Source organism: Megalops cyprinoides, chromosome 19 (genome assembly GCF_013368585.1).
Source record: "Megalops cyprinoides isolate fMegCyp1 chromosome 19, fMegCyp1.pri, whole genome shotgun sequence".
Classification (NCBI taxonomy): Eukaryota; Metazoa; Chordata; class Actinopteri; order Elopiformes; family Megalopidae; genus Megalops; species Megalops cyprinoides.
In genome coordinates this window covers 29,144,621-29,158,621 of record NC_050601.1, presented here as the reverse complement: position 1 = coordinate 29,158,621, position 14,001 = coordinate 29,144,621, and the positions used below count along the sequence as shown (strand labels likewise).

General features: G+C 44.4%; 1 protein-coding gene across 1 annotated transcript; it reads left to right on the top strand.

Moving 5' to 3' along the window:
- Positions 1-3,808: 3,808 nt before the first annotated feature.
- On the top strand, positions 3,809-12,017 carry LOC118793970 (thioredoxin, mitochondrial-like). The gene is given in 5 exon segments (XM_036552096.1): positions 3,809-3,862; positions 4,652-4,870; positions 4,873-4,898; positions 10,745-10,868; positions 11,041-12,017. Coding segments are annotated over 4 exon segments (486 nt in total). The 5' UTR covers positions 3,809-3,862; the 3' UTR covers positions 11,158-12,017.
- The last annotated feature ends 1,984 nt before the right edge of the window (positions 12,018-14,001 follow it).

The following is a 14,001-nucleotide window of genomic DNA, read 5'->3' as shown; positions in this document are numbered from 1 at the left end:
TTATCCGACGCTGCCGCCGCACCTGGAGATGCGCTCGGCACACGCTGCTCCGCTCCGTGGCTCAGGCTAAACGGTTTGCCGACCGCCACCGCTCCAAGGCCCCTCGCTATCGCCAGGGTCAGCGAGTGTGGCTCTCCACCCGCGACCTGCCCCTTAAGGTGGACTCCCGCAAGCTGGCTCCCCGCTTCATTGGTCCCTTTCCCATCGCTAAGGTGATCAGCCCCGCAGCGGTCCGGCTGAAACTCCCGCTCTCTCTTCGCCGCATCCACCCGACCTTCCACGTCTCCAGGATCAAGCCCGTCATCCGCAGCCCTCTCTGCCCAGCTCCCCGGACTCCTCCGCCTCCCCGCCTGATCGATGGAGCCCCAGCCTACACTGTACGCCATCTGCTGGGGGTTCGGCGTCGAGGGCGCGGTCTCCAGTACCTGGTGGACTGGGAGGGCTACGGACCCGAGGAGAGATGCTGGGTCCCGGCCAGGGACATCCTGGACCCCGCCTTGATCCGGGACTTCCACCGCCGGAACCCAGGCTCGCCTGCTGTGACGCCCGGTGGCGTCCGTAGGGGGGGGGGTACTGTCAGGGCTCCCGCCCCCTAGCTGTTGTGTTTTTGTTTTTCCCTGTCCATGTGCCTTTGTTTTCCTTGTGTTCTAGCCCTGCCCCGCTCTCCGCCCTGTCTCCGCCCACCTGATTGTCTCCACCCGCCTGCCTGCACACCTGCTTCCCATCTCCAAATCAGCCCAGCCCTATATCTACCCTGCTTGTCTCTGTGTTGTTTGCCAGATCGTTTCAGTGTTTCTGCCTGTCTCGTTTCCCGCCTGTTTACCCTGTTTGGATTTTGCTGGTTTTTGCCTTGCCTGTTCCTCGACTTCGTTTTTGCCTGCCCTTCTGTCCTGATTGCCTGATCTGCCTGCCTTCAAGGTTTGACCCTGCCTGTTTCTGTTTTTGATCCCTGTTTTGCCCTTGGACTGCTTACCTGGTATTTTGACCCTGCCTGTTTTTGGACTGCCTGCTTGTTTGAGGATTCTGCTATTAAACGCCTTGCACTCGTGGTCCGCGTCTGAGTCCGTGCCTGAGTCCTGACACCTCTTTTCAATTTTTTTGCCAGACCACCCCAGTTAACCTCCTTGCACACCGTATTACCAAGCCTAATTACAATTAAATCATGTGTGACACAGGACAAAGAACACAGACAGATGAAATAAATATGATTAGTTGTTCTTCATTACAATATACTTACCCTGCTCTGCTGGCGAGACACTATTCGTGGGGTCCAGACATTTACGCAAGCTCAGCAGGGGTATCACGGCAGCAAGCGGGAGCAGGAGTCGAGAGTTGGTCAGAGGAGGAGATGCACTACTTCAAACTCTCATTCTGCTCATCACAGAATTATGGGATACTGTGTCTTGACACATGACACTGGGCAGTTTTTAAAAAATCCAGCCTGCTGCTTCCCTGAGATTCCACCAGAGGTCCCGTCTTCCTGTTTGTACCTTACACATTCTAGTTAATCAGTCCCACCTGTTTGATCATGTGTTTTTGTGCCCTGTATAAGCCCTGCCTTTTCCTTTGTTATCTGCTCAGTCTTGAGCTACTCTGCCTCATGTGTGCTCCTGTGCACAAAGCTTGTGGTTTTTTATTTGTATAAAAAATGTACTAAAGGTACTGTACTGTTTCTTTATAATCTATCTGTGGTCTGTGTAATCTCTGCATGTGGATTCCTCCTGCTCACTCATTACAAGTCCTTAGAACACAGAATCAAAATACATTACAGTACTACATGTAGTGGTGGGCAAAGCAAGGCTTTGTGTTGAGGTTTGTGAAATTGTTTTGAGGTTTCGAAACAATCCGACACCCATCTCCACGGTGACACCTACTGGCCACTTTTGCGATCGTCACATCTTGATAATGCTGTTCTGTGAAACAACGACTCCAGACAAGCGTTGACAAATTCTATATTATGGTGGGTTATGCCAGGCTATCAATACATATGATCAATACATATTTCGGAGAAATCAGCATACAACAAGCAAAGAAACAAAAACTTTCAGCAAATTGGAATTGTAATGAACAGTGTGTTTCAATAAATATTTCTTTTTTATGTTGTGTTGTGTTTATTAACATCTGTGAGGCTATTTCAATTGCTTGGTATTTTAGTTTCATGTGTAAGACATGACATTCAGGAATTTAGGAAATCATACACCTCACTTCATTTGGGGTTTCCAAGTGGAAATGATCCTACATCAGAGATCGGGATCTCTTACGTGGATTCTCCATTAATCAATCAATATGTATCACTAACCTTATATCTAGCCTAACTGTCACTCACTAAATCGCACTGTCAATCGCTATATATCTCAAAATGTCTCTCCTCTCACAAAAACCCTCGAAGTTGGGATGTGACTTTTAAGCATTCTGGGAGTTTGCGGTTGAGACAGATTGAGACAGTGATCAAGTTTGTTCCAGACACTGTCAATGATAATCAAACGTAGGAGCGGCGGGTATGCAACCTGTCGAAACAGGGGTGAAACGCACCGAAGCTTTACTTAGCCATGGTCACGTGGCATGGTCGTTTTGAACCACATCTCGGAGCAGTGTTTCGAAACGTCTGCGCTTCGGAAGCTCGAAACAGCGTCGAAACGTCAGTATCGAGCGTCCCATCCCTAACTACATGTAGAATTCACATCAAATACTGGAGGTAGCAGGTGTTAGGGAGTGGGGATTTGTGTGGAACCAAGATGCAGTCTGAAGAGGTGGGTCTTCAGTCTGTATCAGAAGATGGCCAGTGATTCTGTTGTCATAACCTCCGTGGGGAGTTCATTCCACCACTGAAGGACCAGTACAGACAAGGACCATGTCTGAGAAGAGTGACCCCATGGGGTTGGGACAGTCAGAATTGCTCTATAGATGCAGAGTGCAGCAATCTTGAGGGAACACTAAGGTTTGAAGAGGGGTCGTAGGTATGAGGGGGCTGTCCCATTCACTGTCCTATATGCCAGCACCAAGGTTTTGAACTTGATGCGAGTGATAACAGGGAGCCAATGAAGTGAGATGAAAAGGGGAGCTGCATTTTGCATTCATACACAGTTCTCTGAATATGTAGTTTTTGGTCTCTGTTTAGAAGTAATTACGTGTGGAGTAGTTACTGTCCTAGGCGGGAGTGATGGGACTGGAGGTTGGAAAGTTTTCTTAATGCAGACTATTGTATTTACAAGTGGAAGGCTGAAAAATAAATAAGAAATTAACTCCTCAGTGGCTCATCCTCACTGGTTCACCAATGGACTAAAGTAAAGAACAACAGGTTGGTATTCCATAAAGGTGGTTTAAGAAATCGCAAACTATGACATGAACTCTGACTTGACAGAGCAAGATGACAACTGAGGATTTCTTGGTTCTTCAAAGGCTAAATATCCAGCTGCTTCTGTCAATAAGCTTCAGTAAGCACCCAGCTTTATAAATGGATAATGTGTAGAACATGTGTGTGAGCATCTGCCTAGCAAATAAATATTAATAAACAAGCATTACATGCAAATAGAACCATGCAGATGCAAAATTTCAAAAAACATGCTCTATATACGTTCAAATAAAAACAACACCAAAGTCCGTTCGCGTAATTAGCTTGTTAACGTTAGCCAGCCACAGTATAGCCGAAAGTGTACTTCAGTTTTTTTCAGTTAACCGAAGTACAGTTTTGAACAGATGCGGAGGTTGGCGCAATTTCCACGGAGAGGGACAAATGGATGACACATTTCTGGTTGCGCCCACTGTAAGCGGAAGTACTTCACAAACAGTGGTCCGGGCAAGGCCACACAAGAGTGACGACGTGGAAAGGAGGTAATCATAGTGTTAATATCGATTTAATAGGGTAGGTAATGTAACAACCAAGCTAACAAATTAGATTACAGGGGCAGTGGTATGGTTAGGTATGTGGTATGTTTTTAAGGAAACAGACAGCTAGCTTGTGCGCCAGAGAAATGGGGAGAGCGAGCAAAGTCAAACGGAGGTTGTCGGGGGAGGATCATAGCTGAGCAGACAGCCAAAATGCGTCGTACACAAGTCAGAGAAATGCAGATTTTGATGCACGACATGGAGAACTAATTTAAGGAGAAGACCAGCTACGCGGCAGGGTAGCAGTGCGCACATAATTGTTCCGTTAAGTCGTTCCGTTGAATTGGCAGCTTGTAAAAACGTGTACTTATTTAGTTAACATATCAAAGTTATATTGTGCACTGACTTGGTAATACAGTTTTGTGTGAACAGTACGTAGTCTTGCATGCCATAGACTAGCTTATATAACTAAGCTTAACATCCCACAAACACTCGATTGAACAGGCTGCTGGATAGTAAGTTAACTAAAGGTAACGAATCGGTTTATCTTTAATTGTTTTCACCAACAGTCATGCGCGTAAACTCGTTAGCTAGTCACCAGGGTTGCTGTGTATTATTATTTTGACACACATGAGCATAGCATCTGAAGACTTAAAACAACATAGCCTACTCGTTAATTCCTGGGTTCTGTTGTAAAAGTGTCAGTAAAATATTTCATTCAAAACTGTTAAGGATAATTCTGATTAGTGCATTTTTGGTTAGCCACAGAGTATTCAAATGTCTTTCTCTCCCTTCCTGTTTGATTTCTGTCCATGTCTTCCTGTAGATGGTTTACAGACTCTTAGTCCGCAGAATATGGACCCTACCCATTAAAGATCTCTGCTGCCCCACCTTCTGTGGCTCCCCTTCCATTCCCAGCCCCCTCTATGCCTCCTCGTCCTCTCTGCCCTTGCGGTCCCTCTCCGTCATCTCCAGTCATAATGTGTCGTTCAGTGTGCAGGACAACAAGGATTTCACGGAGAGGGTCATCAATAGCAGTCTTGGTATCCTGTGCTGGTCGGCTTCCATGCTCAGTGGGTATTGCATCAGTCAGTATTAGGACATGTGACTGAATATTCAAGTATTCAGATATTTGACCATTAGATCACTCATCCACTGTTACTTGAATATGTGTCTGAGTGCTTGTTAATGAACAAAATGAAGAAAAAAATCCAGATTTGTAAGATTTTACACATTAATAATAATGAATGAGTGAAAGAACACAGCATAGAATAATTCATTGATATTAATTGTCCTGGGTAAAAGTGTGGGTGAGTCATTATTCCCACTGAAAGAACTCAAGTTTCATATATCTCAAACAGACTTTAATCATCTGAGTTTTCAATCTTAGGCTCACAGAATGTGAATGTCAGAATATTCAAAAATGCTCATCTCAAAACACAGATTTCTCCAGCTCTCCCCCCTTTGTGTGCTGTGGGCTTTAGTGTTTTCTCTACACTGTACTTTAGAGGCACAATAACTGATAGTGTGGGAAAAAAAATTAATCCATGTCTGCATAACATTGTATTTTAGTGTCTCCCACATTGCTGTCCCACATGGCAGTGTGGTTGGTATTTATTCCACTCCATGTGTGTTCATTGTGAAACTTTGCATAAAGAAACCACCTACAGAGGAAGGATGCTTGGGTATGTGTAATTACGTAGATGTGTATGCCAAGGCTACCAGAACATGATGGGAAATGGTGACTTGGCTGTCTTTGGGAGGCTTACTGTGACACTGGGTTCAGGGATTGTTTCCAGTGATGTCATCAGCCAACAGTAACTGTGAGCCCAGAGGGATGGCCATGGGTGTGTGGTGAGGGGCTTTGTCATTTGACCGCTGTCGAGCACCCTGTGGCTTATCAGGCACCAGCAGGTTACTTGGAGGACATCAGGAAAACCATGGCCATCCTCCAGTTGGTGCTTACTTCGCTGCACTGGCGACTGGCAGTGTGAAAGACAGCCACTGTTGGCGTGCAAATATATCGGTGGATTTCATTTGCCGCAGGAATGAAAAAGTATATGGCGATATGAAAAGGGGGCTTCGTCCATCCGATTAGACCAGGTTGCTCATTCTCATATCCAAAAGTGGATGCCATTCCGTTGATAACGTAGGACCAAGTTTTGGTGAATGCAAAAACATCAAAAGAAGATCCAGAAGAAGTTGCAAACATGCAGTAGAACAACAACAAACAGTGATCATAGCAGAATCCTCAGAGGAAGTCTTCTGAATAACCCTTTTTCAGACTGCAGCTTTGTTTTCCCAGTTTAGTGAAATCTGATCTTAGATTCTGCAAACAAATACTTCACTGGTTACACTGCCTTCCCCCACCTCTGACAGAGTGGGTCATATTTCAGAAGGTACCAAAGATCCTACTCCCAGATTTGCTATGCTCACAGAATACAGTCTACAAATGACATGTCAAAGACTGTTAAAGTCAGAAGCAATTATTGATATTCACAAAAAATGAATACATTAATGTACATGCATTGTCCACAAATGTTACAGGTATTTTGGACTGCACAATAAACATTAGTACGACACAATGTCCATGTCTGTAGGAGGTATGGATCAAAAGTCTTCTAGGTTGCCTGGATAGGCAGAAGAAATATTTCTACTTAATCATACCTCAGTAGCTATATTAGGTACAAATGTGGCAGTGTAGCTTAGTGGTAATGAACCGGGCCCATAATCAAAAGGTTGCTGGTTTGATTCCCTGCTGGGGCACTGCTGCTGTACCCTTGGGCAATTTACTTAACCCAGAATTGCCTGAGTAAAATATCCAGTTGTACAAGTGGATAAGGTGAAAAACTAACCTATGGAAGTTGCTCTAGATAAGAGTATCTGCTAAGTGACAATAATGTAATGTAAATGTGGAATTGAAGTAGGAGGTTTCTTTGTGCAAAATTGCTGGGCAATTGGAAAGGGTTGTGCCAATTTCATTTATTTCACGGCAAATGCCTTTGAGTGCCAATGAGAGCTGTGCCTTTAATGTTCAACAATGTTGAACGGGAAGTGGACAGGCAACCTCATTCCAAAATATCAAATTGTAAATCACCTTTTTTGAAAATATTTTTGATGGCTCGCATTGCATATGGTATTCAGTTAACTGCATGTTTACTGTAAGCAGAGGAGAGGTCTAGAGACTCCCTCAGTAGCATGGGTTTCATCCACCAGTAGGATCAATAGCAGGCACAGCACAAGACCTCAGCAGCAGAGAAGTGGGTGCTCGCTTAGTCAGGGGTACTGCATCTTAGCTCCTTCCAAGGAAAAAGCCCTATTTCCCTACTCTCACTGAGAGAGACTTTTCAGGTGAAAGGCCTCCAACCAGTTGGTCAGCATCAATGGAGTTGTTTCAGCACAGGTGTTGCCCAGTGACTGCATCTTCCATTTACAGGAAACACGGCACCTTGAAATCAGTTTACATTTAACATCAAAAACCTTGACAAAGAAAGCCCTGACAAAGCAATGAGAGGGTGAAATTCATGGCACTCCTCTCCCAGTCCTACACAAGGAAAAACTACATCACTCACCAATACCACCAGCACACTGCATCATATTATCAGACAACAGTTTCATTTTGAGAAGGATAGACTACTAGGGCAGTGCAGATTGAATTGTAGTTTGTTGTGCCTATATCCCACCTTGGAATGTTGCAGTTTGCATGCAACACCTTGCTCTGATTAAAAGTGCAAGTTTGCACTGTGATTGAACAGAACCATTGTTTGTCACCAAGCCATGTTCACATGGCAAAAATAAGAAGTTAGATCAAGTCAATACTAGCTCAGCCAAAAGTAATGAGGTTGAAAAATGTGTGGGGATTACAAAAACCTCCATTGGAAGAGAATACAAGCCCCTGATTGGTTTAAACCTGTCACATGGCATGACTCCAAGTGTCTGTGTGATGGGATTATGAAGTGGATTCTTGTAGTGTCATTGACCTGTCCTCATATGACATCACACAACCTCTGTATGACTAGGGCAGGGGCATTTGCTGTAATTGCACAAGCTGCTTTCTATCAAGGTAGGGCTGTGCGATACAGCCATCGCAATATATCACATAGCTATTTTTAGCGCAATAACAGCAATCCCTGGTATATGGCATTAGGTTTCTTCCCGTATGTTTTTCCCTTTAGTCATACCTCATGCGGGAGCACACCTCCAAAGTTCAGTGAAATGCTTCTGGGGCAGAAAAATATCACTTGTATCTGTATGTTGGTTAGCTTACCTATAAGCTTTACATTTACATTTATTTATTTAGCAGACGCTTTTATTCAAAGCGACATACAAAAGTGCATAATTGTCTTTGTAGCCACGTGTTTCTATCTACCATGTAGAAGTAGCATAGTGCTGTTGCTGTGATATCAACATTGAATAGATAAGAGAGGTGTTTTTTTCCCCCAGAAGCATTTCACAAGGCCTCGGAAAACTGGTGTGCTCTTGCCACATACCAGGGATAGCTGTTATTGCGCTAAAAACAGCTACAGTGGGAAGAACAAGTATTTGATACACTGCCGATTTTGCAGGTTTTCCCACTTGCAAAGCACGTAGAAGTCTGTAATTTTTATCATAGGTACTCTTCAACTGTGAGTTACGGAATCTTAAACAAAAATCCAGAAAATCACATTGTATGATTTTTAAGTAATTCATTTGCATTTTATTGCATGACATAAGTATTTGATACATCAGGAAAACAGAACTTAATATTTGGTACAGAAACCTTTGTTTGCAATTACAGAGATCAGACGTTTCCTGTAGTTCTTGACCAGGTTTGCACACACTGCAGCAGGGATTTTGGCCCACTCCTCCGTACAGATCTTCTCCAGATCCTTCAGGTTTCGGGGCTGTCGCTGGGCAATACGGACTTTCAGCTCCCTCCAAAGATTTTCTATTGGGTTCAGGTCTGGAGACTGGTTAGGCCACTCCAGGACCTTCAGATGCTTCTTACGGAGCCATTCCTTAGTTGCCCTGGCTGTGTGTTTTGGGTTGTTGTCATGCTGGAAGACCCAGCCACGACCCATCTTCAATGCTCTTACTGAGGGAAGGAGGTTGTTGGCCAAGATCTCGCGATACATGGCCCCATCCATCCTCCCCTCAATACGGTGCAGTCGTCCTGTCCCCTTTGCAGAAAAGCATCCCCAAAGAATGATGTTTCCACCTCCATGCTTCACGGTTGGGATGGTGTTCTTGGGGTTGTACTCATCCTTCTTTTTCCTCCAAACACGGCGAGTGGAGTTTAGACCAAAAAGCTCTATTTTTGTCTCATCAGACCACATGACCTTCTACCATTCCTCCTCTGGATCATCTAGATGGTCATTGGCAAACTTCAGACGGGCCTGGACATGCGCTGGCTTGAGCAGGGGGACCTTGCGTGTGCTGCAGGATTTTAATCCATAACGGCGTAGTGTGTTACTAATGGTTTTCTTTGAGACTGTGGTCCCAGCTCTCTTCAGGTCATTGACCAGGTCCTGCCGTGTAGTTCTGGGCTGATCCCTCACCTTCCTCTTGATCATTGATGCCCCATGAGGTGAGATCTTGCATGGAGCCCCAGACCAAGGGAGATTGACCGTCATCTTGAACTTCTTTCATTTTCTAATAATCGTGCCAACAGTTGTTGCCTTCTCACCAAGCTGCTTGCCTATTGTCCTGTAGCCCATCCCAGCCTTGTGCAGGTCTACAATTTTATCCCTGATGTCCTTACACAGCTCTCTGGTCTTGGCCATTGTGGAGAGGTTGGAGTTTGTTTGATTGAGTGTGTGGACCGGTGTCTTTTACACAGGTAACGAGTTCAGACAGGTGCAGTTAATACAGGTAATGAGTGAAGAACAGGAGGGCTTCTTAAAGAAGAACTAACAGGTCTGTGAGAGCCGGAATTCTTACTGGTTGGTAGGTGATCAAATACTTATGTCATGCAATAAAATGCAAATTAATTATTTAAAAATCATACACTGTGATTTTCTGGATTTTTGTTTTAGATTCTGTAACTCACAGTTGAAGAGTACATATGATAAAAATTACAGACCTCTACATGCTTTGTAAGTGGGAAAACCTGCAAAATCGGCAGTGTATCAAATACTTGTTCTCCCCACTGTATGTGATATATCGCGCAGCCCTGTATCAAGGGGTTGAAACCCACATAATGATTACATCACAGCCACCCAGCAGCCCTCGTATTTTAACATGTCACAGTGTAACTGTTACATAACTGAGGCTGTCATTCCTGTAGTGTAATTCACTTTTGAGACACCTGCTAGATCCTGAGTTCTCTGTGTCGTAGTCCCTAAAAGCTGAGACGTCCTCTGAAGACAAATGTACTCCACAGAGTGTGTCATATTTATAAGTACAACCAACCACTCCATTTACAATGTCCAGCCAAGCATTTCCCCCTGGGTTTCATGTTGAGATGCATGTGAAACCTGTACATAAAAATGCAAAACGGAAAAAAAAAAAAAAATATATATATATATATATATATATATATAAGGATAAGATGATTTATTGACCCTTTACTGTTGGTTAAGAAACATCTGAAGACACAGCTCTTTTGCGCTCACCTGATCACCTGAAACACTACCACCTAAAGCAGTTTCTTATGTCTTAAACAGATCTAATGGTTTAATGCACTTGTATCTCTAGCAGCTAGCTTCTGGCCAACCATTGAAACCTGATCATGCAACACATAATATTGTGGACTCCTTAAATGGCTTTTTGCTTGTGTTGTACTCAGTTCTAAGTTGCTTTGGATGGAAAGCATCTGCCAAATGAATAAATGTAAATGTAATGTACTGTAATTGTGAACTTCAGTTAAACATTATATATGAACTGACCTGTGCATGTGTGATTCCTTCCTGTTCTTAAAGGTGACTTTTTTGTCTTAAAGGTGGTGTGGACCCTGCAAAATCCTGGGCCCCAGATTGGAGAAGGCAATTGCTAAGCAGCAGGGTCGTGTTGCCATGGCAAAAGTGGACATTGATGAGCACACAGACTTAGCCCTTGAGTACGGGGTGAGAGGGAGCGACTGACATTGGTTTTCATCAGTGTGTGTGATGACTGGTTGGTTGGTATTGGTCACTGTGTGTGATGTTAGGAGGTTGGTTTTTGTCACTATCTGTGTGATGATTTGTTGGTTGATATTCGTTACTGTCTGTGATTAATGGCCATTCCCCTGTCCACCAGGTGTCAGCCGTCCCCACGGTGATCGCCATACGAGGTGGAAACGTCATCGATCATTTCGTTGGGATTAAAGATGAGGAACAGCTCAACTTGTTCGTCAGCAAGCTCATTGGACAATGAACCTGGGAGTCACCACTTTTGCCCAGTTAACTACCACTCCCACCCTCTGATTTCGCCTGAGGCTCCACTTATTTCGCTAAATGACCACTGAGCCTGTATTACCCCACAATACAATCGTACACACTCACATACACTCTTAACTTCATCTCAGTGCCTCTGTTCAATGTAACTGCAATGTGCTTTGCTGTGACCTGTGAACTGCTGTGTGTCAGAAAAGAATAGCACTTGCATAGACATGTTGCTCAAATATGGGAATATGCATTTAGACTGATCATATGCCTAAAAGTGTCTTATTGTCTGTCTTTCAGTGGATGTCTTGCTTGTATGTTTCATTGTGAGTGTGTATGTGTGTGTGTGCGCTCGTGTGCACACCTGTTTCTCTCTCTCTAAAGGGAATTCACATAACCTTCAAGTGGATATGAGAGACTTCCAGTTGGTGTTGTAGTTTGCCAATAGACTGTATAGTCTGGAAAGATCCTGCTTTACTGTACTGGAATGTGCTGTGTCACTCTAAACTGGTCTACATCTTAAAGTGAAATATATTTTGAATGCAATCTGTAATGTTGCTGCCTGCAGCTCTTGAATTTGTCCACATGGGGGTGTCTCTCCTTTCTCCTGGTTGCTGAGCAAATGAGCCAAGGGTCTCTTGGGAGGCAGTCATTCCGTACTGCTATGCCTAACAAAAGGAGAGTGGACTGTGACTGTCAGTTGGCCTGGATGTGTCTCAGACCATCTCTGTCTCTCTGTTATGACTGTGAGATTTGCATCATGTAGACGATGCAAACAAGGTTAAGGGTTTGATTTAGGTTTTTATTTTAATGAAATATGTAATATGACTAAATATATGATGACCAATTATATGACCAACAATATGATGAATTAATAAAAGAGTTTAAATGTGTTCCTTGTTGGCTTGTGAACTGATGTCTTGTCCTCCTGCGTATGGGAGAGATTGGGAGGGGAGTTTGTGAAAGCATGCTTCAGGGCCCAGAGGCCCTAGTGTGTGGATACACCACCACTGGGGGATTCGGGGGCATGCACACGTAGAGAAGGAGGAAATGCTAAATCAGCTCCAGTGGAAGGAGTGCAAGGCAGGCACCTATCTAGTGCTCCCTGTCAATAGGACGACAGTCAGCCTGTCGTAGTGTGAAAATTGAAAATATCCCCAAGCCATTTTACTGGGGGGAAAGTGCCTGTCCCTCTACCCTGTGGGTGGGAAGTCCTTGTGTCACTTCAGCACCATCTGAGCTGCAAGGTGGAAGTGTGGGAAGGAGCTGGTGGTATGCAGGTATGACACACCTCCCCGAAACCCTCCGCTCCTGTGCCCTGTTTCTGAGGCCCCCCGCTGCTCAGGTGTTTCCCTCCTTTTCGCCTGGTCATGGCTTGAGAGTCAGTGGCTGTCCTTAGGGCTTTCAAATCTGTACCACTGTGGTTATCATTCGACACTTTGAATATCTGACCTAAGCAGGGAGCTGCTTCATTATGAGTCATTCTCACACCCTTGTCACATGTGTCATATACACAATATTCATGTCCCAATATTATATCACTCCATATATTGCGTATTGTATTTCAATATTATTGTCTTTATATCATTTATTGCTGGAAATATGTTTGCATTCTATGTATTATGTTAATTGGGAAAATGTATGACCTATGGCCTGAATGATGGTTCAGCCTGTTGTACAACGTCAGAGAAAGTGATCATTGTAGTAAACTGAACCACAGAAACGTGAACTCTTCAAAGTCCTTCAGTATTACACAAGAGGGATGGCTGAAAAATAGTTGGCCTAGATTTTATAAATACTGCCAGGCCAGTGGTGTCACGGTGTTCAGCTCAATCCAATAAAATAGTACATTTTGTTCTCAGTAGCATTTAGCATAGCATAAATGACACAAATGGCACTGCAGAAGCTGTGTAATGACCTATTTTTAACCACGTGTTTTTCTCTCACTCACTCTGTCAAACGAGCAGGGTCCCATACCCCAGGTGCTATCAGACCGTTTACACCAGGGTAATAGTGACAGGTAAATCTGTGAACTTCCCAACACCCTTGGTCTTTCATGTTATCTGCTCATGTCATGTATCCAACGGGGAGGTGCGGGGGGGTGGGGTTGTGCTGGAGAGCCCAGCGGCACTGTAACCCTACACCGCTTCCGCTAAAACAATAGACCACACCTCCATCTTGCCTGGACTCTTTCCCTTGCACTCTGTTACCATATAAGGAAGAAAAGACAGGGGAAGCCAGCGACTGTTGAACGAGTGAGCGACGGAGTAACCAAATTCCTCGCATCCCCCCCTTCCTTTTTTCCCTGACTCAAACTGTTAATATTTACTCTGTGTGTGCTGTCTGGCCCATACAGCAGCGTGCCTTCTCCGCGCTCCACGGCAGCGTCACATACATGCAGACAAGCCTGGCAGCACATGAGAGCAGTGGCTGTTTACTGTAAATACGCACCTCTGTTTGTGATTAAACATGCCAGCTTCAGTGAGCTGCTTCTCTCTTCCACCCTAGAGAAATATCCACTCCTCGGCACCGTCATGCAATCCTATGGCTTTGTACGTGCATATGGGCGCGAGTATGTGGAGCTGTGGTGTGGTCCACTAAACCTATTTTAGAATTAAATAAGAAATACGGACACATGGAATTAAAAAGTGGGGAACCTCTGATCATGAGCCTTTTGCCTTATCAGCCCTTCCTGTGTGCCAATTACTCTGATAGACAGAGGGAGGAAGGGAGAGATGGGACAAACGGCAGTTAGCCATAACACTCTGGAGCCTGTCGGTGCTGCTGTGCTACCTGTGACTGTTGGCCCTGACAGAAAGTACAGAGCCATACATAT